Here is a 27,400-nt window from a genome sequence, read left to right as displayed (position 1 = left end):
TTGCTTCATATTAGATTAAACATTGTACTTATATACTTATCTGATTCAATAAATACGAAACTAAACAAAGAGACTACTTTATAGTGGCCTTGACATTGACTATGAAGTTGACGAGCCAGACAGAGGCATAATAATCACATGACTACTATTTGTGTGTCAGTGGTATTTTATCAGGTTTGGCGAAAGACTTTGTGGTGAGTTTTTGTTTGTTTAGCATCCTTTTGCATATTTTAAGATTTTTAAAAAGCCTAGTTTTATCCAATTAATAACCTAGTCAGGCTAGCTAGTGAACGTGAACTTCCGTTTCACCAACCATCTCGGTCGTGTATATGTGCTGTGCAACAGCTGCAACAAACTCTAGATAGTCCTGTTAAATGTTACAACTTAATATGTAAATAGCTGATTTAAGATTTATTTATATCTAAGAATCTTTTTTAACATCCCTCCCCCAAAACACATGTACCCAGGCATAAATTCCCATCCTGTAAGCTTCAGTGTAGTTCACGTTCACCTGTTAATATGTTTAGGTAACCATGTTAGTTGCTAGTAGGTTTTTTCTATGATTGTTTTTAACCTCTAAATTATATACACCAAAGTGTGCTTCCCACTTTCCCGTTTATAATGTGCATCAAGATTTATTGCATAAACAGCCTTTCCTGATTTTTAACATTCTGACTCGAGGGGAAGCTCTAATCCTCTATCACTGCAGCTAGAGAGAACAATGTCCATAGTTTATGTGTCTCAATCAAGCTTGAGCATTTGGATTGTAAAAAGTGCTTTCTACCAACATATATTTTTTTTTGTTTTTCAAATGTGCTTTCTGTTCATTTTCCAGGTAAAAAGATTAGTAGACCAATTTTGTAACCCTCCGCAATTTTGTTGATAATTTCATGAGGACTATTGATCTATTTGATTTATCTGATAGTGTTGTTGTGGAATTTGGTCATGTTGGTTACACACCTGCAAATATTTTTAATTTATTGCCAAAATTAAAATTAATGCATTGCTACACATGTGATAAATTCAATGAAGATATTATAATTATGTACATGAATGTAGTTCATCAACACCTGGTCCAGTTATTTCAGATTAAAGAGATTTTAGCTTATCTGATCCATGTGGGTTTTGCTGGTCAAAAGCTGTTGTTCAGTTTTGTTGTAGTAAAAAAATGGTTGTAATATAATGTACCGGTAATATTTTCACATTTTGACTTCTCCATAACTGCTTGACCAATTTCAATGAAATTTGCTTCAAAGCATCGATGCCTTTGGTAAAACAGGGTTGTCACTAGAAATTATTGAAGACGAGTCCCAGACTCGTGGTTTATAAGCAACTTGAGTCCTATGAAAATTTGACGAGTCCCATGAATAATGAGTCTTTTTATATAAGACAATCAAAATGGAAGCAGTACAAAACATATCAATTTTAAGGTCCTCTTTTTACACATGAAATTAAAGTTAACCATTTGTGACTTGGTCTAGGACGACTAATTGTCCACACCAACAGAATTACTTCCCCAAATCTCCTATCATCACAACAACCCGGTCTATTCAATATTAAACAGCATTTTAATCAAATTATTATTGTGTCAAAATAGATGCGTATTAGTTTTGTTTGCAGAAAATGTGTAAAACCTACCAAAGTTTACAAACTATGCTACTTTTGATTCCCATAAGAATATCTAAATATAGATCCTGATTTATTTTTTTTTTATATATAAAAAATAATAAATAAATGAATACGAAATTAAAATTATTAACTGCCAGTGGCAAAATGTTTTTCACTTTGCATCTTATCTTATTATCTTTTTAATGTTATATTCTAATTCGCACGAGATTGACTGGCGCTAAACAAACAAGTCGGATTGGGACACTGTGAACTCGATGGTATTATCTCGGTTCACTAGAGTGTAACGTTTTACCTATATCCTTCTATGAGTTTTGATTGATACACAATATCAGGGCTCTAAGTAAAATTGTGATTTTTACACCGAGTCCAAAACGCGTCCGCTGGACTGCATGGCCATATCGGACAAACTTGCGTCCCAAATGAATTTTCTGTGTCTAGGATGCAGATTCTTGCATTAGTGACAACCCTGGGTAAAAGGGATTCAAGTTTGTTCAAATGACACATAATGCCCCTTTCCAAGGGAAATTAATTAAGAATTGGTAATAATAGGTTTGGGTGCTTAAAAAATATTATCAAGAACTGCTAAAGTAGAAAAACCCTGACTTGTTTAAAAGCAATCTGTCTGAAGCCAAACCAATAGTGAAAATAGAAGTCTGGTGTTAGTCAGATTGCATATAAAAGCAAACCAGACCAACAGCGCAGATTATGTATGAACATGATGATAGCTTCCTTATTAAAAAATAATACGAAACTGTCTTACAGATGAAATATCTTTTTAAAAAGACTAAGTCTAATGTGAAAGAATACGTACATTGTAGAACACCTCCTCTACCATGAGCGTTAACAAAAAGTCTGCCAAGAAGACCTTCCATGTAGACGAGTCTGACCTGCTGTGTAAGAACGGTTGTGGTTTCTATGGTAACCCAGCATGGCAGGGCTTTTGCTCCAAATGTTACAGAGAAGTCTATCAGGCAGCCAAGCAGGCTCAAGCTCAACATGATGAGCAGAAAACCAGGTGAGAATAAGCTCAACATGATGAGCAGAAAAGCAGGTGAGAATAAGCTCAACATGATGAGCAGAAAACCAGGTGAGAATAAGCTCAACATGATGAGCAGAAAACCAGGTGAGAATAAGCTCAACATGATGAGCAGAAAAGCAGGTGAGAATAAGCTCAACATGATGAGCAGAAAAGCAGGTGAGAATAAGCTCAACATGATGAGCAGAAAAGCAGGTGAGAATAAGCTCAACATGATGAGCAGAAAACCAGGTGAGAATAAGCTCAACATGATGAGCAGAAAAGCAGGTGAGAATAAGCTCAACATGATGAGCAGAAAAGCAGGTGAGAATAAGCTCAACATGATGAGCAGAAAACCAGGTGAGAATAAGCTCAACATGATGAGCAGAAAAGCAGGTGAGAATAAGCTCAACATGATGAGCAGAAAACCAGGTGAGAATAAGCTCATCTTAATGAGCAGAAAAGCAGGTGAGAATAAGCTCATCTTAATGAGCAGAAAAGCAGGTCAGAATGAGCTTAATATGATGAGCAGAAAAAACAGGTAAGATTAAGCTCAACTTGATGAGCAGAAGAGCAGGTACATGTAGGATTAAGCTCAACTTGATGAGCAGAAGAGCAGGTAGGATTAAGCTCAGCTTCATGAGCAGGTAAGAATTTAATACTGGGCTCGTGAGTCATGAGATCATTCTCAATTTCGCTACCAGAAGCAAAAGTAGTTTCCCCATTTCAGAAAATGAGCCCAGAACATATGGGAGCATAATATTGTGTAGAGAATTTAGTCTGTATGCATGTTGAGATGGCAGCATGATATTGTATTGATGGTTTAGTCTGCATAATGAGGAGAGCAACTGAATAGCCTTTAGGCTGTTTGAAATCTTAATGAGATAAATTAGGTGTCAAACCAAACTGAAGATTCTTAGAACAGTCTGTGATAAACAATGAACAGGTGTAGGCACTGTTGCATAGCTACAGTTATTTTTCTCTCCTCAAACTTTGTAATGAGAAGGTAAAAATGGGATATGACAACAGAACAGATTGTTTTCATGTGATATCTGAGACCTGTATTTAGTGGAGTTGTAACCAAGTTGGACTAGTCTTATTATATCATGGTGAAATGAAATTTTTGTGTGTCTGGATTTCAACATCTCTACTCTCTTTAATAGTAATATACCAAGTACTTTTGAAACTTAGACCACAAAACTCTAAAAGATAAATTTCATAAGTACAATCTGCAAATAGAAAGTTTTTGCATACAATTGACTTTAAATAAGAAACATTTAACTTTCGAACAGAATATTTTACCTATAATAGATATGCACATCATATACAGGTATGTACTTTTAATTAAGGTGTCCAATGAATAGACGAGAAATGAAATGAATTGTAAACTTGTATGGTCAAACTATGGGTTCCGAATCATTACGTTATACTGCCCTGTTTATCCATCTTACTTATGTGTGGGTCATATCATTATACTACAGAGTGTACATCAAGTGTAAAAAAAAAAATCTAAGCCATAACTTTGTTTTGGAGGGACATTAGAAGCTGATACATGGCAAATTGGTTACCTAATAGGCACATGTTGTGTCGTGACCCTGATCCAAGGTCAGTTCATGTAGGTCTCTAGTTTACTTATAATTCAGATAGCTGGAACCTATTTTTAAAATTTAGACATATTGGGCCTATTATTTAAAATTTAGATAGCTGGGAGTCCTTTTTTTCTGTTATTTAGACAGATGGGACCTCATTCGTATTATTTAGACTACTGGGACCTAATTTCCTATGATTTAAACAAGCAGGAAATGATTTAAACACATGTAGCTGGGGCCTATTTTACTATGTTTAATATAACTTCAACTTGTTTTTTATGACACCTCACCTTTCATCAAACTACAAAGTGCTGTCCTAACCATGCTCCACAATATTATAGAATCTTCAATGCAGTGAAAATAGAATGGTGAAGAAATTATGATATTCTTATAAGATTTTAATTCAGATTATACTTAGTATGGAATGATGTCCTTTTAAGATGTTAATTCAGATTATACTTAGCATAGTACATGTATTGTTTCGTATGTTTCCAAATTTGGATTTTAGTTTGGATTAAATTTAGTATATGTCCCAAACTTTAATTTTAGTCAGATTATATTTTTCATTTTAATGGACAACATGGCTGAAAAAGAAACTAGATAACAATTTTATGATGATAAATAAATGTATCACTTCAACGATTAAATTTCTGGTTTTTCTTAATGTTGACCTGGGAACAGTCACAATGAGGCTCATCATTAGTTGATGAATCTGATAAAACAGACAATGACTCAATCAAAAAAGTGCTTGTGTATTGGCACATTGACCCCCCCCCCCCCCATTCCTCTATGTACAACACTTATCACACTTGATTTATTTGTCAGTACTTATATCCTCAGTAAGTGACATCATCGTCATAAGGGCAAGGCTAGGGTAAAGGTAAAAAATTGATGTCTTTGAATTATGAATGGCTTTGTAGTTTGAGTATAGTAATCACCCATTACAGGGAATGGAGTGGGTGCTTTGTAAACTGCAGTCACCTTTATTCAGTAACTAATTTCCTTTTATTCAATAACCCTCTTGTTAATTTATGAAAATGATTATAATCAAAGGCATTAATAGGCACCGTAAATAAGTATTGCACTGTCTGTAAAAACAATGCCTTGGATGCAGTAGAGAAATGAATAATTGAAATACGTACACCCCTCTGAAATTTTGTTACATGAAGATGGGTATCTAACGTATCCATACAAATCGTTCGAATTCATTCTGCATGATTTTTTTCCACTTTAATAAAATGTGAAAAAGCATACAGTATCTATTAAGGTTATGTCTCCAAGTGAAATATTACTTAACCGCCAAGTTCCACCTGAAAAAAGAGGGTCAAATACCTATTGTGGTATATAATATGCACCCTTTTCTAACACCAAAAATTTCTTGGAAAAAAGTGGGTATTTTTCAGCAAAATATGGTAAATATAGTCAAAGTTTAACTGAATATGAAATAGGACACAACATAGAACTAACATGAGCAGATTGTTATAGGAGTCAGCCCTAATATTAGACACAGTCAGGTGTGAGTCAGGTAGACCAAGGTTCACTCAGACATTAAGGGATCAATAGGGTTAGTTTTAGAGGCTGATGGTGGGAAACAGATGTTGCACACCGTGACTCAGGAAGGGGGTTAACAGTGCTTAGAATACATATCTGTACATTGACAGAGCTGTATCAATACTGGACTATAATGGGGATACTACAGGGTGATCAATACTAGAAGTCACACTTTCACCCACACCTATACCCATGACCCCCCCCACCCCAATCCCACCCCCAGCTTGGATGTGCTTAGCATATAACGGAGTATTTATTCAAATTCATCATGTGACTTTTTGTGTGTGTACTTTCTAATGGGCATCTGTGTTTTAGAATTAATTAAAAAATCAATCTTGTTTCATTGAATGCATGTACATTATGCTCAACTTGATACCACATGAAAAATCCTTAAAAGTTCAGGAGATTGGAGGATTAAGGTGTATTTAAAAGATGCAGGTTAAATGCACTAATGAAAGGAGGGGTGTTAGGAGATAAATCCTATGCAACAGTCCTACAGGATTTAAGAGATGTGTGTGTGTGTGGAGGGGGGGGGGGTGTTAAGGGAATTAATCCTATGCAACATTCCTACAGGATTTAAGAAATGGGGGGGGGATGAATCCTGTGAAACATTCCTACAGGATTTAAGCAATTGGGGTGGGGTTGTTAGGAGATAAATCCTATCAAACAGTCCTACAGGATTTAAGCAATTGGGGTGGGGTTGTTAGAAGATAAATCCTATCAAACAGTCCTACAGGATTTAAGAGATGGGGGAAACATTCCTACAGGATTTAAAAGATGAGGGGGGGTTTGTTGGGGGGGATGAATCCTATCAAACAGTCCTACAGGAATTAAGAGATGGGGAGGGGGTAGGGGGATTAATCCTAAGAAACAGTCCTACAGGAATTAAGAGAAGGGGGGATTTTTAAGTTGGATGAATAAGAAAGGAGTCTGATACAGCTCTTTTGAAATTTTAGATCATATTACACCTGTTCAATATATCCAATATACAATACAGAGATGTTCAATATATCCAATATACAATACAGAGATGTTCAATATATCCAATATACAATACAGAGATGTTCAATATATCCAATATACAATACAACCAAAGTTACCAATGCCACACACACATAATAATGTATAGTCATCTGTTACCAAGGGGTCATCCATAATTGTCAACCATTTTCCAAAGTGTGCAAAAAGCACGCTCGGGGGGAGGGGGTAAAAAATCGACAATTTTATTGTACGCTCTTTTTTCTCTTCCGGATTTATTTCGTATCCGCGGAGTTCGGTTTTATTTTATCGTGATTTCATCTACTATTGGCTATAAAAACATAAAAGTATTGGTCATGTTACAAAAGTGTAATGCCTATATAAAAAAAAAGACGACAAGATAAGACAGAGACATCTTTATTTTTTTCTATAAAAACAAAAATCTATTATGTACACAAGATTTGCACATTTATAATATATAAATATTGCATGTATTTGAGGTTAACATTGAAAATTTTCACCCCGAGAAAACCATTGTCAACCGAGGCGTAGCCGAGGTTGACAATGGTTTCTCGAGGGGTGAAAATTTCAATGTTACCCTCAAATACATGCAATATTTGTTTTATTATACTGAATGTTATGTAAACTGGAAAGCAGAAAAACTTACGTCTGTTGACATTTGATCAATCTCTGTCGTGCGATATTTCGTATTTCGATGCGGGTACTCGCGTTTATTACAAACGCTCAAACGACGTCGTCTAGCAATCTACGGCGAACCGTACACGCATAAATTTGTCGCATATGATAATTTTTTATAATATCACCCGTTGTCAAGTACTGTTACCTGTTGCTAGATACTATCACCCTGGGTCGCGTGTTTTCTGTTCTCAGAGGGTAACAATATGTTTTTTCAAATGCTTCTCGACCAATCACGTTCGAATATTTTACATGAAAGTATAATAAACAGTATATCATTCATATATAACAAGAAATAGGGGTACCAATATTAAAGAACTCATTGTTTGAACTAAATTGCTCATAAACTCGATTGTCGATCTTCTTGTTGAGAATTTGAAAATGGTTGATGTACACTTTTTGAGGGGGGGGGGGTCTCAAAAAGTGTGCTTTTTGCACACTTTGGAATATGGTTGACAATTATGGATGACCCCCAATGCCACACACATAATAATTTATATTCATCTCAGTAACTTAGATCTCCATTTCAATATGTGTAATCCCAATCTGGTATTAAAGAGGCATTATCTGTAATTTTGTCACCAAAATTGGAATTCAATCAAAATAGCTCTATATTTATCAGTAATAACACCAGTATTTAATTATTTTAAACATGTTTTAAACTCAAAACAATAATTCTTCCTTCTATATATATTTCTTCACACTAAAAGTGTTTATCTAACGTAGTTTTATTAGGTTTCTCTTGTTTTTGTACAAAATAAATGCTTTTATTTGTCAATTATATAACTATTCATATGCCATGGAGATATTTTGAAGTGGTTGCCATCACTTTCACTGCTATTGCTCGTTTAAGTGGTTGGTCATTCTTGGGGATTTAAATTTTTGTGATTTGTTGTAAGTATGAAAATTTTCAGATCTGGACAAAAAGCACTATAATGTCACAGATCTGAACAAAAAGCACTAATGTCACAGATTGTAATTTGTACTTGGTTGTATTTAGTTGACTACAAAATTTTATTTTACAAAAAATGAATTTCCTTGTGAAATGGGACCCTGTACTTTTTAAGTGTACCACTAATGAAAAAAATTCACCACCAGAAGAAGTGTCAAGTTTTTGCTAGCATGAATATTTGATGAGTAAGGAGGCTGATATGAGAGTGTTTAGCCAACAGGTCACAGCATATGGTAGCAGTGAGTGGTCAATGAAATCAACATGCTGTGCATTACAGGTCTATTACATCAATATGTCCCCCCAGATCTAAGTGTCAACTGCTGGTCGATAAAACATGTACAATTTTGGGTAATCGGTTTCTTCCCTTGGAATGAATGCATTTCAAATAACTGAAGAGAGTATGAAATAAAAAAGAAAATGTTACCGTGAGTTTCAGATAAGTAAATTTACTATGCATTCTCTTGAGTGTTGTGGTTTTTTAGTGATCGTTATGTGCGTGTGAAATGTACATATACAGAATTCGTTGATTACCATGGGGTATTTATCCCATCCAGAAAATCACCCGAGATGTTGCTCTCGAGGAATTATGAATTTGATTATACAGTCTGTTGTGTGAAATACTAAGGAAAATTTCTATCTTTGCATGTTTAGTAAATAGTTTTTAGACTAACACCTGATAAATGATTGTGTTGTTTGCAGGCCATCAGAAGAAGCTGAGGAGACCACTAGTACTCCACTGTTCTCCAAGTTTACAGAGAAAAAGTCTGTACAGTTTAACAAGCGATCTCACACAGTCAAATCCATCTTCAGGAAGACACCCACGAAAGGTATGTATGAATAATTTAATTACCAATTTTACACAGTCAAGTCCATCGTCTGCAAGTTACCCATGAAAAGTATGCATGGCCACACAGTCCAGTCTGCAGCAAGGTGTCCACGAAAGGTACACAATGTATACGTATATTTCAGGAGAGTTTCACTGTATAAATATATACTTCAGAGGAGAGCACATGTGAAGTGCTGTGCTCCACAGTAAGAAGCATTTCATATGAAAAGAGAGGTCCAACATTAGTGTGGGCTTGATGTCTAATGGGAGATAATGTAGCATGTAATGCAGGAAGAGACCTATGCTTCTGTCTATTGTCTGATGAGAGATGTTGTGACTTTTAGTCTGGGGCATACCAACTTCCATTCATTGATACTTATAAGAACATGTGGGACGTTTCTCAGTAATATATGATTTTTTCGTGTCATGTTTCTCATATAACTCACTTGCATCCTATCTTGAATGTTGCAAAAAAAAAATTTGTATATTACCAGGTCTGTTTTAGAGTTAGCATATTTTGATAGTTCCTGGTTGTGGCAAGTAAAAATGTGAAATCAACTCTTATGTATTACAGAAGGTTGTGTGTGTAACCTTCTGTAATACTTAAGAGTATATATAACATTACTAACTTGTTGTAGTGTTGTAGAAGGGGAGAACAATCTTTAAATCAATTGGAGATCAAATACAGGACCCTTACATTGACAGCTATTTCTCAATACCTGTCCAAGAGTAAAGAAAATAAAGTATGAATTATTAAAAAAAAAAACAACAACAAAAGGAGGGAGGGATGTAAGAGTCAAATGGGTTTGATGGCTGGTGGCCAGATAGCTCAGTTGTTAAAGCACCAGATTAGAGATTCAAGGGGGGTGGGGTGCGAATACTGGTCTGGTCCATTGCATTTTCTCCCTTCCTGTTAAATACATGAATTGATGTATTAGAGATTAATCCCCCCCAAATATATGTAATTCAGATAAAATGTCAAAAACAGCTTACAGAAATTAAGTAGGTAACACATGGTGCAATTAAAATACAGAGTCACCTACAGCTTGTCAGAATGTTTTCCCCTTCCTAAACACCTGTTTTAAATTGCACATTGAAATTAGTTAATTGTTCCCTAGTCTATAATCAGTACAGAAAGTTTATAAAATAATAGCTTGAGGGGCAATGACACTCAACAGCAAATCAAAAAAAAGTATTAAAAGTGAAAACTAGGCCCTGTAGTCTAAACATAATGAAACTGTAGGCTGTATCACTGTTAATCCCACACACAGAGTTATATATTTAGGTGTAAGATAAAAGGCAGGGCTCTGACACCCTGCTGAGAAGCTTTGATTAGTGGTCATGTTATGTAAGAGGTGGCAGATTGCCTAATTAATGCCTCTCTTTGTTCAGCCTGTTTTACAACCCCTAGTGTTTACAAACAAAGTCACATGACCGTACATATGATATGCTCAGAGAGATTAGGGTCACCTGCCCAAGCCAGTTCTTGGGGCATTCTGTGTCAATGATTGGCTGGGAGCCTACATCAAAACATGATTACCCCTGGTGGAAGATTTGAAAATAGCTTCCCTTTCATTGATGAGTCCAGTGCTCTGCTCAGGAATTGTGATGTAACTCACTTTGAGTTATTAGAAATAGTGACATATCAGATTTATACATGTAGATGTGTATACATATAGACTATAGACTGCAGCCAATCTTGAACCATGTCTCTGAGAAAAGTTTTCTCCAAACTCAATGTGAAATTGGAAATGGGCTTTGTGGTAGATGTAAACTGTGACTATGATGATGACTATGTTGTGATCAATGTGAAAACTATTGATGGGGGATTCTATTATAGTGGTAAGTCCATTAAATTCAGAAATTAAAGGAAAGAAAAAACAACATTATTTTCTACTTTTATATAAAGTTTGGAAATGGCATGTCTGATGTCTAAATTGTATCTTTTTTGTGTTATATGCTTTATATATTTTTGTATTTTAGCTATGATACAAAATATTGATAAGATTATATCTTGTAAAAATATATATATATATATATATATATATATATATATATATATATATATATATGGTACATGTAAAAGGCCAAATAGCCCATATATTGACAATTGACTTTTTCCTGTAAGGTCATATGCAACATTTTTGTTTTGTCATTTGTTTCTTAAATTATTATATCACTCCTTATATAAAGAGCTCTTGTATGTTTTCCAAAATAGATTTAAAGTTTATATTGAAATATATACAGCAATATTAGAGATTGCTGTCCTTCATAAATCTTCCTTAGTTACATGTAGCTCAGTGGTTAAATCCCTGAACTACTGACACAAGGGTGCTGGGTTCAATCTCTAATTAATCCCAAGATTTTTCTCTCTCTCTTTGCTACAATAGCTTAGTAATGTCCATGTATATGCAACCGTCAGTGATGCATAAAGAGTTCACTTCACATCTTTACTTCCCACAACCAGGAACTATCAAAACACATGTATGCTAACTCTAAATATATCCCAAGATTTTTCTTATGGGGTAGGATGCTGAATGTCATGAAAACTTATGTATTATTGAGAAACATCATGTACATATATGACCTTAAGGTATACAAAACTTCACATAATTTATTACACTAATTCTAGAAAAATGCTTGCTGTGCATTTTTACCATATTCTCTTCCACGTATATTAATTTTAAACACTTCATAGTGAACAAGATTCATATTGATATTCATGTATTTATTAAACTTTTGGTCACAAAAATAATGCTAGAGATGATGTTTTTTTGAAAACATTAATGGAAAACAGAAGTAAATTTATACTAAAGATGCTAGATATTTTTGAAAACATTGGTTGAAAATTCAATCGTAATTGTTGAACTTCACCAAGATGGTAGACATTTTTGGAAACAAACAGGGGAATATGCTTGTGGTCCTGACTGGATGCATTTAATTATTTCTGATGTCAAATTGTTAGAAATAGTGCAAAACCGGTTGGAATAACTGAATATGAAAGTCTCAAAGATTTTTTTGGTTAATTTTTGCTTTTTCAATGGATAAAATTTAAGCCCTTATCATGTATTTTAGGTCTTTAAGCAATTTGATATACATATGATTTTAATGTTGTTGCATTCATTTAAGAATTCTAGCTGGTTTTTGAAACAGCATATAAATTATTAAACATTGAACTGGATCCCAGTATGTATAGCAAATTTATGTAATTTCTGGGGGTTTTATGATGTAACCTTTCTGTGTCTTTGACCACAATCACCACATTAAACAGGCAGACAGAATCTAGATGAAATGATGCAATCAAACATTGTGTAGTTGAGAAAATGACTGTCCCAAGGCCAGTATTTTACAAGATTTTGTAAAGGGACATAACTTGGGATCAGGCTCTCTAGACCTGGCTGACGAACACAAAGTTGTTTATTTTAGCTTGTTTTAGTGCATTATCTCATAATGTTTCAAGTACACATGATCAGATACATGCCCCTTTTCATGTATTATGTATTCTTACTTCACACACATATCTAATACTCATCAGATAAAATCTGGTCATTGACACCCAGACCCTGACTGATAAAGGACTGGTAACACCCGAATAGGTGCTGTTCACTGATCTTGCGTAGGGATTGAATCTTTATACTAAGTACCACAAGATATCCCACCCACATTGTGTCAGACTTGGTTTTTAATGCCAGTTTCCTTTCAGACCCTTTATCAACAATTATACTGCAATATTTATTATTTTATTCCTAGATCTGTATAGAAATTTACAGTAAAAATTGTCAGCAACTGATGATGTTTTTACATTAGAATGTGATCAAAGTATACACTTTTGAAGTATATGTATAAAAGTCATGTGACCTACTTGAACTATAAATAGGTACATGTGTGATATGCAGTAAAAGGTAACGGGACGTTTCGACCCAAAAGACGTTTCAACTGTGGACATTTCAACCCCATTTTAGGTTGAAGCGTCCCACTTATTTTTTTTATATATAACTAGGACGTTTCGACCCCAAAGACATTTTGACCTCAAAAGTTTTGACCCAATAAAATATTTTTTTCCAAAACAGACATTTCGACCCAAAAGTCGATTTTTTGTTTTAATTGATCACTGAGGTTTTTACCTTAGGCTTTTTGACCAAATACTGGGTCTATCTTTTTACATTAGATAAAAAGATAACTACATTCATTTTCTACCTTAAATTTCCCTGTTATTTATTTCTTTATTGTAAGAATTATGCACTTATGTATACAAATAATGATATAAATTAAATGAGGATATATTTATTATATCAACGTGTGTGTAATGAGAAATTACGCAAGTATCACACATGAAGAATTTCTTACAGTTCTAGTCTCGTATATTACAATGTTTGTCCCGTAGATTTCTAGAACTTGCGTATTGTGTATAGTGTATACATTGATCTCATCATTATCGTCTCCACGCCAAACACTGCCCCTTAATTATTTCTTAAAGGCTTCGCTTTCGAGTCCACCAATTAGCGCCAACTTTGTCATGTTTGATCGCAGTTATCCTGCATGCTGCTCATTGTAGTCAAAGCGATGGTTAATTATTATAATAATGAATTCCAATGAAGAAATAAGTATTACAAAAATCATTATGTAAATCAAAATAACCATAACTAACAATGAACATTAAAACATATTTACTTAACATCATAAATACATAACACTGACATTCCAAAATCAATTCATAAATACACATCAAACAAAATAAATTATATAAACATACATACATGAAGAGAGAGAGAGAGAGAGAGACAGAGAGAGAGATTATATAAACATACATACATACATGGAGAGAGATAGAGTCTAAGATTAAACTTTGGGTCGAAACATCCCAGTTATCAATAAAAAAAATTTAGATGAGACATTTCAACCCAAAATATTCTAGGGTCAAAACATATCTTGGGTCGAAATATCTTGGGTCGAAACGTCCTTGAGGTTGAAACGTCCTAAGTCGAAACGTCCCACATTCCAGTAACGTTACAAATGTCTTGGTTGAATATGAAAGGGTGATTAATGAATTCAATATTCCATTGTCTTTTTAATCTTGTCAGATCATTTTGAGTGTGTTGAGTTTTTTAATCTGGTGCTTCCCTGATTTTTCTAAGGTACTTCCTTCAGAAATGAAAAGTGATAGTGTCACTATATTTGTCTGACCACTTGATGACAACATTCTTTAACAAGCCTTTCTGATTAATATGGCTCTCAATTTTTAAAAAACTTAAGTTAATTCAAGACAACATTTCCCCCTATATTAATGTATCTGCTTGACTTTTAAGATTTTAATGTTTAAAACACCTTTATATTTGTGTCGTGCCATTTGTGGGACCGGTTTCATTTGTTTCAATTCAGATTCTGTCACTTCCGCAGTTGTTTATTAACAGGTTTCATTTGTTTTAATTCAGATTCTATGGTCCATGAGACCAATAGCGCACGTAAAGAAATAAAGCGAGTGAGTTTGGAAACCCAGCAACTGGGAACAGAATTTGCAGATTATCTGAAGTCCATCCGTAAAAATGTGGCCGTAGATGTGACCAAGAACACCAAGCTGATTGTGGACAAACTGACCCAGAACACGGAGGCACCAGTGGATGACCTGTCCGAAATGATCCAGGACTTTTACCAGAACATGTCCGACAGGATGAACATGAACAGTACATACAAAGGTACCGGAGCGGGGATAGTACTTACAATTACTGTATGATACTATTGTATCGGAGCGGGGATAGTACTTATAATTACTGTGAACTGTATGATACTATTGTATCGGAGCGGGGATGGTACTTATAATTACTGTGAACTGTATGATACTATTGTATCGGAGCGGGGATGGTACTTATAATTACTGTGTACTGTATGATACTATTGTATCGGAGCGGGGATAGTACTTATAATTACTGTGTACTGTATGATGCTCACTATTGTACCAGAGCAGGGATAGTACTTATTATTACTGTGTGTACAGTAGGATATAATGTACTTACAAAGCTACTATCAAAAATGTTCATTACTATAGATTCCGAAATATATGTGAGGAATTTATTATCACATAATTTGCACCACATGCGAAATGAAATTACTTGTATATTGCTGAAATACATGTTGAAACTCTTTATCGTTAGACCACTCTTGAATTTATGATCATGCAATTTGATGTCCACAAGGCATATCGTGATGTTAAGTACTCGCTTAGAATAAGGAATCTGCAGTATTATAAGTTTTTGGTGTTCATGTTGGTTATGACATACGTGACTCAGTAGTAAGTTTAGATTTAACCTAGAATGACTTCACTACAGGTCAGAGTCCTGAGATGACGGAGAAACTGCTGGACTATATAGAGAAATACGTGTAGTAAGTTGAGATTTAACCTAGAATGACTTCACTACAGGTCAGAGTCCTGAGATGACAGAGAAACTGCTGGACTATATAGAGAAATACGTGATGGTGCGTGTTTACTCCATGGTGTTCTCTCAGAATATCGAGGATGAAGAAAATGACTTGAAGACTCAGAACCTGATCCGAAGTCTACACTGGGTGACTGCTCAGCAGCTTGACACGCCCATCAATGATAATGAGGAAGACGTCCGACAACTCGTGGACAAGGCCATTACAGGTATATTTACTATTGTCCATCCCCAAATTGTAGGAGGTGCTTAAAAGGTTGAAATTCTTATAAAGTATCTTAATTGTGTTCTAAGTATCAAATTAAAATCCTCTTTCTCACCTCTCATGTTATGTGAAAGTATGTCTTCAATGGCACTACATTTTGAAATTGAAATAGTAGTTCATACACATACATATGTACAGTGAAATGAATAATATTATGTATTTCTTTACATGTATGTACATCTAAGACTATGTAAAGTCAAATCGGGTATCAGAGGATTTGTTCATTTGTAGCTGCAGACCTGTAGCTCTCTGGGAAAATATTGGAACAGATCAGAGTCTCTAGTCTGTCCTGTTCCAGAGTCTCTAGTCTGTCCTGTTCCAGAGTCTCTGGTGTGTCCTGTCCTGTCCTGTCCCAGAGTCTCTGGTTTGTCCTGTCTTGTTCCAGAGTCTCTGGTGTGTCCTGTCCTGTCCCAGAGTCTCTGGTGTGTCCTGTCCTGTCCCAGAGTCTCTGGTTTGTCCTGTCCTGTTCCAGAGTCTCTGGTGTGTCCTGTCCTGTCCCAGAGTCTCTGGTTTGTCCTGTCCTGTTCCAGAGTCTCTGGTGTGTCCTAATATTTTCCCAAAGAGCTAAAGATCTGCAGCTAGTTCATTTTCAGAAAATGATGACATTTTTTTCATCGCGACCATTGTTTCTTTTCAGAAATAATTGATATGAATTCAAAGAAATCGCCCCCAGACAAGTTGGATTGTGTCACTCGTTGCTGCAAGAACATCTTCGAAATGTTAAGCCTTTCCAAAGCGGGTCCAGCTAACGCGGATGACTTCCTTCCCGCACTGATCTTCGTCGTCCTGAAGGCCAATCCTCCATTACTCCAGTCCAACATACAGTACATCACAAGGTTTGCGAATCCCAGAAGACTGATGAGCGGGGAAGCAGGCTACTACTTCACTAACTTGGTGAGTAGGGGCAAATCCCATTTTTATAAACCATTGAATGAAGATATGCTACCTCAAAACTGTAAATTTCAGACATGTAGAATTTTCTTCTGGGTTGAATGCATTTTCTTGCAGTAGAATGCTGGTTTGATTCCTGTGACATATATATTTAAAAACAATTACACTAACAAGAGCTTTGTTTCATGCATTCAATTGAATAGTATATGAACTTTTAGATATCTCACATTTTGACACAATTGTTAATGGATTTTTTTCTTTCAATCAGTGCTGTGCTGTGACCTTCATTGAGAGCATCAACGCTGAATCACTGAATCTAACACAACAGGAATATGACAGGTACATGTCGGGGGAGGCGATCCCTCCCCAGAACGGACAGGACAATACATGTGAAGGTCTCCACACTATGTGGCATAACCTGCGGACTCTCTCCGATCTCCGACAGCGACAAGAGAGAGTCATGGCAGACACACTCCAACTCCAACAAGATATGAAAGAATTTCAAGCTAGTTTTAAGCAGGATGTGCAGAGTGTACTGGAGAAAAATCCTTGTTCAATCCGACCTCGGAAAATGAAAATTGACATTGATGCTGACACAGAAAATGTCGCAAATCTTCCAACACCACTACTTCCTGAACCAATAATGCCAACAAATTCTGTGTCAGTGGTTGGGCAGGGAACCAGCCAAAGAGAACAGAGCCCCTCAGCAGATTCCGTAGCAGGAGAGGTGGTTCCAATGGACTTGCTCCGTTAATCGTAGTGTGACTGAGAGAGTGTGCACGGGAAAAGAGATTTTGTGTTGTGTATGTGAAGATAAGATTGAATTTGTGGATTAGGTTTTGTGTGAGGAAGGTTTCATATTATTGATGTGAAGGGGTCAGTAGCTGTAGCCTGTAGTAAACAAAGCTGTAGATCTGCGGAATGTCTTCATACTCATATCAACATCACACAAGCACCAATACTCATGGAGAGATGGGAGTGACAAGGGAGCGCACAAATTTGTGTGTATATTTATTGAGAACTTTTGTATTATTTATATTAATGTAATGTTCAAGGACAAGGCGTGGAAGTTGTGGACAAGGTTTAACTGTAATTTCATTGTTTCATTTGTCTTCATTGATCAGAGCATTTTGTATGTATATATGTTTGTATGTGAATGTCTACAAGCCTTTGTCTTTTATTTTCTTTGTTTTTTCTGAGATGGACTCAAATAAATTTTTGAAATAATATTATTTCATTTATTGAAAAGGAATTAGCTGGCTAAGTGGGATAGAGTTATTGCTCCTGGATTAACCCTGACATCACTAGGAATTCTTGTGCCCTATGTGGTGCTATTCTGTATTGGGTATAAGTTGCAGAATTCTGTATTCTCTTGTAAATAAACAAATACAAGGCTATACTGTGGAATTATTGTTCATGGGGGCTCAATGTTCGTGGAATTTGCCCGCGAATTTACGTCCCCACGAACCAGTGATTCTTTGCTTCTACACTATAGTAATATGATTTATATTTTCAATATGACGTTAAACCTTGAACTTTCATCCCCACAAAACTAGTAAATATTTGGCTATCCACGAACACTGGCTTCCTCAAACTTTAATGATTCCACAGTAACGGGAGTGGAATGTTTAGACTGGGGATGTCCTAGTGAACAAAGATGAGGTTACACTGAAGCAAGATGTCATCTTGTTCACAAAATACTTTAGAAAATAGTTGTCAGGATCAATGTTTGCTGTAATATTACACCTCAGCTGTTAACAAGATTAGGTGAAGGATTAGGTATGAGATATTTCAGGCAAAGGTTGTTTAATCAAGGTCACACAGTTGGCCATGATGCTGAACTAAGGTCATGGGAAGGAATTTGAATAAGGATGACCTTGTAGTAATGAATTGATTATCTTGTGGTAATTAAGTATTGGATTACGGGTGACCTTGCTTGTGGTAATGACTAATTAAAATAAGGATGACTTTGTGGTAATGGTCTATTGAAAAATGGATGACCTATTAAAATATGCATGCACTTCTTGACTTAGAACACAGATGAGCAAGGTACACTTACCACGTATTTTGATTTGCAGTCGGATGAGGATCAACGAATGTTTGTTGTATACATATTAATTGTAAGATATCATATATATACCAATTCAAACCGAAAATTCAGAATTTAATACCATTGTTTGCAATTTTTGCCGGGAACAATCGCGGCTTGGCCGATAACAGATATGTATGACGTATATACAAAAGAAGGAATTTGATAAATTTTTGGACAATGTGTTCTTCGAATAATTTTAATTCCCAAAAGATATCCGTTTAAAGTTGACCGTCTGGTCTCCAGAAGTGCTAGGGTTCTTGGTTTAATCCCCCCCCCCCTCCCCGATATTTGAAAGACGAGGTGAGGTTTTTGTGACAATATTGAAAAAGGAAAGGATTATGAGGTTAACCGCGTTACTCTCTTTACAGCAGGATCGGGAATATTTCAGATCTTAACAGAAAAAACCAGGGATCTATTAAGATTTTATTGTAAACAGAGTTTGTTTTCAGTCCTCCGAATTATGTATGCAAGGACTCACTTTTTGCAAAATTAGAACATTTTAGACATTTTGAATGTTGATCATGTTGCGTCTCAAAGTGAACTGGACAGATATTGTAATAATATGCACGTTTGTACAATGTAACTATGTAGAAACACAGCGCTATTATTTAAAGTTCCAAAATTTATTCGAGTCAGAACATCAATTTATTTTTTTTTAAAAATGAATTTCATAAAGGCGTATTTTAGTACATTGTATATCTGAATTTAGCAAAGATCAGAATAGAGAGGGTCGCAAACAAAAAGTTAATAAAGAATTTAGTAAAATGCTCTCATGCAAACTCACCCATGTCTCCGCCTACTTGGGTATGAATTGACCAATGAAATAAACTACAGAAAGTTGGAAAATCAGGGGAAAGTTTGATAACATTAATTCAGGGCCGTAAATTAACCTTCAATTTGGAGGAGGCAGGAAATTAGGCGGGGGCCTGGGCGGCCCCCAGACGCTGAGCACATTTTGTGCACACTGAACACGTTTCGTGCAAAATCCTTGATTCTAGGGCCTTCTAAGATGTTACTTGACTAACTCATTCTAAAAGAAAGATTTGGAATGCTTTTTAAGGGAGGTATCATGTTCTTAGTTATTGGAAACAACATAAATTCTAATGAACTTTAAATTTTAATTTTTTTTGGCTCAAAAGTTGGAGGAGGCAGCTGCCTCCTCCGCCTCCATGTAATTTACGGCCCTGTAATTTACAACAGTAAAATGAGTGAGAGATAAACACAACCAAATCAAAGAAATCACAATCCCAAGGTCTGACCTTGAATTTGATAGCTTGTAGAAAGCAATTACCACTATCATATTCAAACAGGAAAGAGGTGTCAGAGTTGAGAATTGCGAACACATGTGAAAGTGCACTCCCTCAAGATCAAACAGCAAGTAAAACAATTAATTTTCAATTATGGATTTGTAACTACTTAATAAAAAAAACTAAGGAACATTATAAAATTACAATTAATGATTTTATTGTACATGACAATGTACTAAAACCAGCTAGAGGTTTGTTTAATACTGATGGGAAAAGAGTACCGATTCATTTCCCATAGACCTCAATGTTAACCTTTGGCCCTCTCATGCACTAATTAACTATATCGATTTTAAACAAATGATCGCAAACATTTCAAAGTTCATTCCAAGTGTTGATAAAAAATGACAAAAAATATATACATGTAGGGTCCCGTGCCTTTAACAGGCCATATTTGTACTTTTTTACAACACATAGTAATCTGCAGTAAATTCCACATTTCATTTTAAGCACACCCCCTACCATGGTAATTTCCTGTCATTTCTCGATTTTGTGCGATAATTTTTCTTCCTGACAATTAATTTGAACCTCTATAATATTTCTAATTTCACTCTTGATATTAGTCAAGCACGCAACACCTAGACATTTATATCTCCGCTCAATCTTGGGGTAAACTGCGTCCGGGTTACGCATACTCTCATTCCTATAGTTGGGGAATACTTCGTGGTAAAACGTTAACCAGTCTAAAATGGAGAAAAGTACAACTGTACACTCTTTAGATTTAAAGTTGATGACAAACCTTGGTTCATGAAGAATTTTAATCTTGATAAAAGGATTACGCCACAGCTTTATAAAAATTCAATAGTTTTGAAAATGATGACAAACATTTGGAACTTTTGAATTGTAAAAAAAAAAAAAAAAAAAGTGGTAAAAATCCGGAAATCGGATATAAAAGTTTATACAAAAAAACTCTGACGGTGTAAGATTGAAACTGTTAAAGAAAAATGATCCTAATCAATATTTTGTTTTTGCCAAATTCAAGAAAAGGTCTAAAGCTATTTCAAAATTATAATAAAATATAAATCGATAATCTTATCATTCATATTCAAAAACATGTGATTCATATTCGATAATCTTATCATTCATATTCGATAATCATGTCATTTATATTCGATAATTATGTTATTTATATTCGACAATCATATAATTCATATTCGATAATTTTGCTATTCATATTCAAAAGCATGTAATATGAATCACATGTTTTTGAATATGAATGATGAGATTATCGAATACGAATCACATGTTTTTGAATACGAATGAAAAGTTTAGAATATGAATTACAACTTATTGAATAAGAATGACATGTTTTTTAATATGAATAACACGTTTTAGCAGAAGAATAACACGTTTTTGAATATGAATGATAAAATTATCGAATATGAATAACAACTTTTAGAATAGGAATGATATGTTTTAGAATATAAATTACAAGTTTTCGAATATGAATAACAAGATTAGTATAATAGTGCAACGTTTTACACGCCATAATAGACAATTAGAATGGATGGTCAGAGTGCAACGATGTTATCACAGAAGCTCAATTTGGTTTACACCACTTTATGACACAACAGATGTAATTTCTGCTTTACATTCTATAATAACTAATTATTTATGTAAAAGATAAAGGTTATATTGTGAATTTATTGATTTCGACTTTATAAATAGACCAATGCTGTGATTAAACTTGTCGAAAATTGACATGAAAGGCAAATTGATAAACGTTATCAAATCTTTGTACAATCGTGTGAAGTCTTGAGTTTGTGTGGATAGGCACCTGGATGATTATTGTGGTAATAACGTTGGTTTAATGCAGGGTGAATTATTGCCTCCAATGCTATTCAATCTATACGTTAATGGTTTTGAAATGACTTTTTCAAGTCTGGTTACAAGTGCGCCATACGTGTGAACCTCTATAAATTTCATTTTTACTTCTGTATACAGATAAAGTGACGTCTTTCTCTGAACCTGTTGGGGGACTACAATTTTTACTTCTGTATACAGATAAAGTGATGTCTTTCTCTGAACCTGTTGGGGGACTACAATTTTTACTTCTGTATACAGATAAAGTGATGTCTTTCTCTGAACCTGTTGGGGGACTACAATTTTTACTTCTGTATACAGATAAAGTGATGTCTTTCTCTGAACCTGTTGGGGGACTACAATTTTTACTTCTGTATACAGATAAAGTGACGTCTTTCTCTGAACCTGTTGGGGGACTACAATTTTTACTTCTGTATACAGATAAAGTGATGTCTTTCACTGAACCTGTTGGGGGACTACAATTTTTACTTCTGTATACAGATAAAGTGATGTCTTTCACTGAACCTGTTGGGGGACTACAATTTTTACTTCTGTATACAGATAAAGTGATGTCTTTCACTGAACCTGTTGGGGGACTACACTTTTTACTTCTGTATACAGATAAAGTGATGTGTTTCTCTGAACCTGTTGGGGGACTACACTTTTTACTTCTGTATACAGATAAAGTGATGTCTTTCTCTGAACCTGTTGGGGGACTACAATTTTTACTTCTGTATACAGATAAAGTGATGTCTTTCTCTGAACCTGTTGGAGGACTACAGAGTCTAATAACTGTACTGGCGAGCTCAATGTAAAGTGTGGAAATTGTTATTGTTGATGGGTAAAAAATTGCAATTTTTAAAAACCAGTGGTAAATACAAAATAATGAACAATGGTATAATAGAGATGACGCTTTAGAAAATGTGAAACAGTTATTTTAGATTTGCGAGCACAACCCTCAAACTGCATGTTTCCTCGCTATCGCTTACACAAATTTCCAACCATCAATATTACTACCAAAACCATTATTGTTTTATTTGTACAGAAAACTTTTATATCAAACTTGTCAAAAGTTTTATAAATCTCACAGAATATGAATGTTGTTTCTGCCTTTGTCAATACGTGCTCTAATGTGATCAAACATTTCAACGAGTTGGTTAACCGTCGAGTCACCTGGCTGGAAACCATGGAGATTACACATTCGATAGAGTGTTGTGTCCTTTACAAAGTTACACAACTGTTTATATCATATTCCCCCCATTATTTTACATACTGTACCAGTTAAATATACTAGGATTTTGTCTATCACCCTTATTCCTATGAATAGGAGTAATATTTGCGTTTTCCTAAATAATAGGAAAACTTAAAGATAAGTTAAAGAGTTTGGTAAGAAGGTCTTTTACAGAAGGGGTTATTTGTCGAAGAATTATAGGTAAAATTCCACCGGAACTAGATGGTGTTTAACGTCAAGAAGCTACAGCCGATCAACCACTCCCTGTTCTGTAATTTCAATGTCATGGAATTCAATGTTGAAGATGAATGCCGTTCCTAGCAAAAATTACCCAACAGAGTTTAATGTTATCATGAACAAGAAAAGCGCGACGTCATTTATTTATTTATTTTACAGAACTTTATCACAGACTTGTAAAGACAGACGTCATGATCGTCCATCACCAGTTTAGTCGTCATCTTGACAATCCATATTGCTCGAATATTTTCAGGGACTGTTCTCTATAGTCTGTAGCACTAATTAGTGTTACTGAAAAGGGTCCTTTTTACTCGAAACGGCTCGTTTCATATTAGTTTGTTCTCTATGCGAAAATTACAGTAGATTTAAAAAAAAAAAAGAATGTTATTATAAGAAGTCTTCACGGTTCAAATTGACACAATTACTTCTACAGAAACCTAAAGAAAGCTATACAAATCATTTGTAACCTTGGAAAGTGTATTTCAGTAGTATGAAACTGAGAAATACATATAAATGTTGACTAAATTTGATTCTGTGCTATTGTTATGTACAAAGTACGCTGCATGTACAGAAATGGTTTCCTGTAAATGTCTCAATTCCATGTGAATACTGTATTATTACATGTGCACTAATATTTAAACTGTGAAGCTAAAGGTAAGAACTGTGCACGGAAGGAACAACAGAACACCGGAAACCACCCATCACTGTTTTTCCTCTACGCCTGCATCCCGTCAATCATCTGGTGTGGATCCAGGAATTTGGGATCACATTCCACGGCCATATAATTCATACAGATTTGCTGATTTTTCTTCAATATTTCTAACAGGAAGTACGTCACAGACATATTTTACATCGTTGCGCGTGTCTTTGAAATATGGATGACTTGCTTTACATGGAGTTTGTCATGTATACAAAGAACATGGAGTGGTGGTGAACCTATTTCCATAGACAATACAAGTTATATAATCTTAAATGGCCTAATTTACATCGCAAAAATAATAAATAGGAAATATGTTACAATGTGAAATGTAAAATTACATATTCTCGAGTATTTTCTAATATCAAGTTGTTTGTAAACGAACTTGTTTATTTTGATTAATTCGTACACAATTCCTCCAGATAGTGGTGATGGAATGTTAATCAATGTTTACAAGATGTCTTAATCGTAACAAAGGACTCCGACATCTCGGCCACGTAGTATCGCTTTAGGGATTAAGCGGCGGGCAGACGGATGACGTAACAGAGACCAGAAGAGGGTTTGGCTCTAATTAAGATTATAGTGTTTGATAACAATGAGTGGATTACCGCTAGAATGGGCCTCAAGTCAATAAGATACTCCGAAATTGGAGAAAGTTAACGGATTGGTTACGTCAGTCAAAATGTTCCAGATGTGAATAATTTGTTATAAAAATGGAAGACTGAAAGGAAAAAAGGAGAGAGAGAGAGAGAGAGAGAGAGAGAGAGAGAGAGAGAGAGAGAGATTAGTATAAGGTTACGTTTACCTCACTGTTATATAGCGGACTCCCCTCCCCCCTATGTATTGTAAGAAATGGACAGTAACTCGTCCCCGTACTCTTTTCTACATCATTGCTAACACGTACATGTATAATAAATGTGGAAAACGTACAGCGAGTGTTGATCTAATTTCCCAGTCACCGCCTACATGGAAAAATAGATACATGTACGAATGACAAAGAGGCCCATGGGCCACATCGCTCACCTGAGTCACCTTGGCCCATATCTGAAGACTTTCCATATATATTTGCATGTAAAACCGTAGTTCCTATTATGGCCCAAACTACTCTTTGCAAACTTGAATCTACACTATGTCAGAAAGCTTTCATGTAAATGTCAACTTCTTTGGCCCAACGGTTCTTGAGAAGAAGATTTTAAAAGCTTTTTCCTATATTTGTATGTAAAACTTTTAACCTCCCCCCCCACTTGTGGCCCCATCCTACCCCCCGGGGGCCATGATTTGAACAAACTTAAATCTGCACTATGTCAGAAAGTTTTCTTGTAAATATCAGCTTTTCTGACTCGGTGGTTATTGAGAAAAAGATTTTAACTATATATTTGTATGTAAAACTTTGATCCCCCTTGTGGCCCCATCCTACCCCCGGGGACCATGATTTGAACAAACTTGAATCTGCACTATGTCAGAAAGTTTTCATGTAAAAATCAGCTTTTCTGGCTCAGTGGTTCTTGAGAAGAAGATTTTTCCTATATATTTGTATGTAAAACTTTGATCCCCTATTGTGGCCCCATCCAACCTCCGGGGCCCATTATTTGAACAAACTTGAATCTGCATTATGTCAGGAAGCTTTCATGTAAATCTCAGCTTTTCTGGCTTAGTGGTTCTTGAGAAGAAGATTTTTAAAGTTTTTCCCTATATATTTGTGTGCAAAACTTTGATCCCCCCTTGGGGCCCATCCTACCCCCGGGGGCCATGATTTGAACAAACTTGAATCTGCACTATGTCAGAAAGTTTTCATGTAAAAATCAGCTTTTCTGGCTTAGTGGTTCTTGAGAACAAGATTTTTAAAGTTTTCCCCTATATATTTGTATGTAAAACTTCGATCCCCCTTGTGACCCCATCCTACCACCTGAGGCCATGATTTGAACAAACTTGAATCTGCAATATGTCAGGAAGCTTTCAGGTAAATTTCAGCTCTTCTGGCCCCACCCTATTTTTGTGATTATCTCCCCTTTGAAAGGGACATGGCCCTTCATTTGAACAAACTTGAAAGCCCTTTACCCAAGGATGCTTTTGGCCATGTTTGGTTGAAATTGGCCCAGTGGTTCTGGAGAAGAAGGCGAAAATGTGAAAAGTTGAACAGACAGACGGACAGACAGACGACGGACAAAAAGCGATCAGAAAAGCTCACTTGAGCGTTCAGCTCAGATGAGCTAAAAAGCAGTGTACGTACATTAACAAAGGCCAGGGGATAGTTGATTTGATTTGAACTTATTTTATTGTATATGAAAGGATGGGAAACAATTAAGTTCTTTTTTTTAAACATCGGCTTCTTCTTCTCCTGTTAAAGGACGCAATACATGTGTCTAAACTTTTTAATTTTTCAGCAAAATTAAAAACAACTCTCGATTAATATATCATTCCGCGGGATCCGGGTTTGAATACGTCCTCAGTTCCCCTTGCTTGTCGTAAGAGGCGACCAAATGGCGCGGTTCTTTGGATGAGGCTGCAAAAAAACCGAGATCCCGTATCACAGCAGGTGTGGCACGATAAACGTCCGGTTACGCCCCTCCCTGCCCAAAAACCGTAAGCGGCTAGCATAGAACTAAACTTTGCAGTCCTTCACCGGCAATGGTGACGTCTCCATGTCAGTGAGTGAAAGATTCTCGAGCGGGACGTTAAACAATATGTACCCAACCGATCAATTATACCACCTTTATATACTGACCTGCGACACAGCTATCGGTATGCGGTTATCTTAATTTAGTCCTGCTTCAGTTGGAGATTAAAAAACGACTCAATGTCATGATATTAATAAGGCACATTAAAGATACTATATTCACTTACTCGAGAGACAACGAAACATCCACAAGTTGTCCAATCATAAAAGTTCCTCCATGATGCTACACATGGCACATTGGAGGCTCGTTGTTTATTCAGGAAAAAAATCAGTGTTCAAATACATGTAGCATATATTATGCAAATATATATACCAGATATTAGAAAAATTAATTCAATTATTGCTCTCTTCAATTGAATTAATGATATCTTTAATTCATTTGAAGAGAGCAATGATTCTTTCATAGAGAGCAACTATATAATTAAAGATATCTTCAATTCAACATATTCACATTAATTGAATTAAATGATATCTTTAATTGAATTGTTGCTCTCTTTAAAAGAATTGATGCGAGCATTAAATCCTTATACAAAAGC

General features: G+C 35.4%; 2 protein-coding genes across 2 annotated transcripts in view; one reads left to right on the top strand and one right to left on the bottom strand.

Moving 5' to 3' along the window:
* Nucleotides 1–27,189, bottom strand: part of LOC125661589 (uncharacterized) — a 28,506-nt gene extending 1,317 nt beyond the window's left edge. The window contains exon 1 of the mRNA XM_048893647.2: nucleotides 27,032–27,189. Coding sequence (XP_048749604.1) covers nucleotides 27,032–27,069 — 38 coding nt within the window. The 5' untranslated portion in view covers nucleotides 27,070–27,189. The remainder of the gene's footprint in view (nucleotides 1–27,031) is intronic.
* Nucleotides 62–18,050, top strand: LOC125661555 (rab5 GDP/GTP exchange factor-like). Its single transcript, XM_048893606.2, has 7 exons — nucleotides 62–194; nucleotides 2,448–2,644; nucleotides 9,110–9,237; nucleotides 14,669–14,929; nucleotides 15,652–15,876; nucleotides 16,570–16,826; nucleotides 17,092–18,050. The coding sequence occupies exons 2-7, from the start codon at nucleotides 2,463–2,465 to the stop codon at nucleotides 17,575–17,577; spliced, it is 1,539 nt and encodes a 512-aa protein (XP_048749563.1). The 5' UTR covers nucleotides 62–194; nucleotides 2,448–2,462; the 3' UTR covers nucleotides 17,578–18,050.
* Nucleotides 27,190–27,400: the final 211 nt, after the last annotated feature.

Source organism: Ostrea edulis, chromosome 1 (assembly GCF_947568905.1).
Source record: "Ostrea edulis chromosome 1, xbOstEdul1.1, whole genome shotgun sequence".
NCBI lineage: Eukaryota > Metazoa > Mollusca > Bivalvia > Ostreida > Ostreidae > Ostrea > Ostrea edulis.
Note: the sequence above shows the minus strand (reverse complement) of the source record. Positions and strands in the feature narration are given on the sequence as shown.

What these genes read in the sequence shown, in the direction of transcription:
- LOC125661555 (XM_048893606.2), top strand. Translation starts at nt 2,463, where the DNA reads ATGAGCGTTAACAAAAAGTCTGCCAAGAAGACCTTCCATGTAGACGAG. An exon ending in CATGATGAGCAGAAAACCAG is followed by an intron (nt 2,645 to 9,109) that starts GTGAGAATAAGC and finishes TGTTGTTTGCAG; the next exon opens with GCCATCAGAAGAAGCTGAGG. An exon ending in CATGAACAGTACATACAAAG is followed by an intron (nt 14,930 to 15,651) that starts GTACCGGAGCGG and finishes ACTTCACTACAG; the next exon opens with GTCAGAGTCCTGAGATGACA.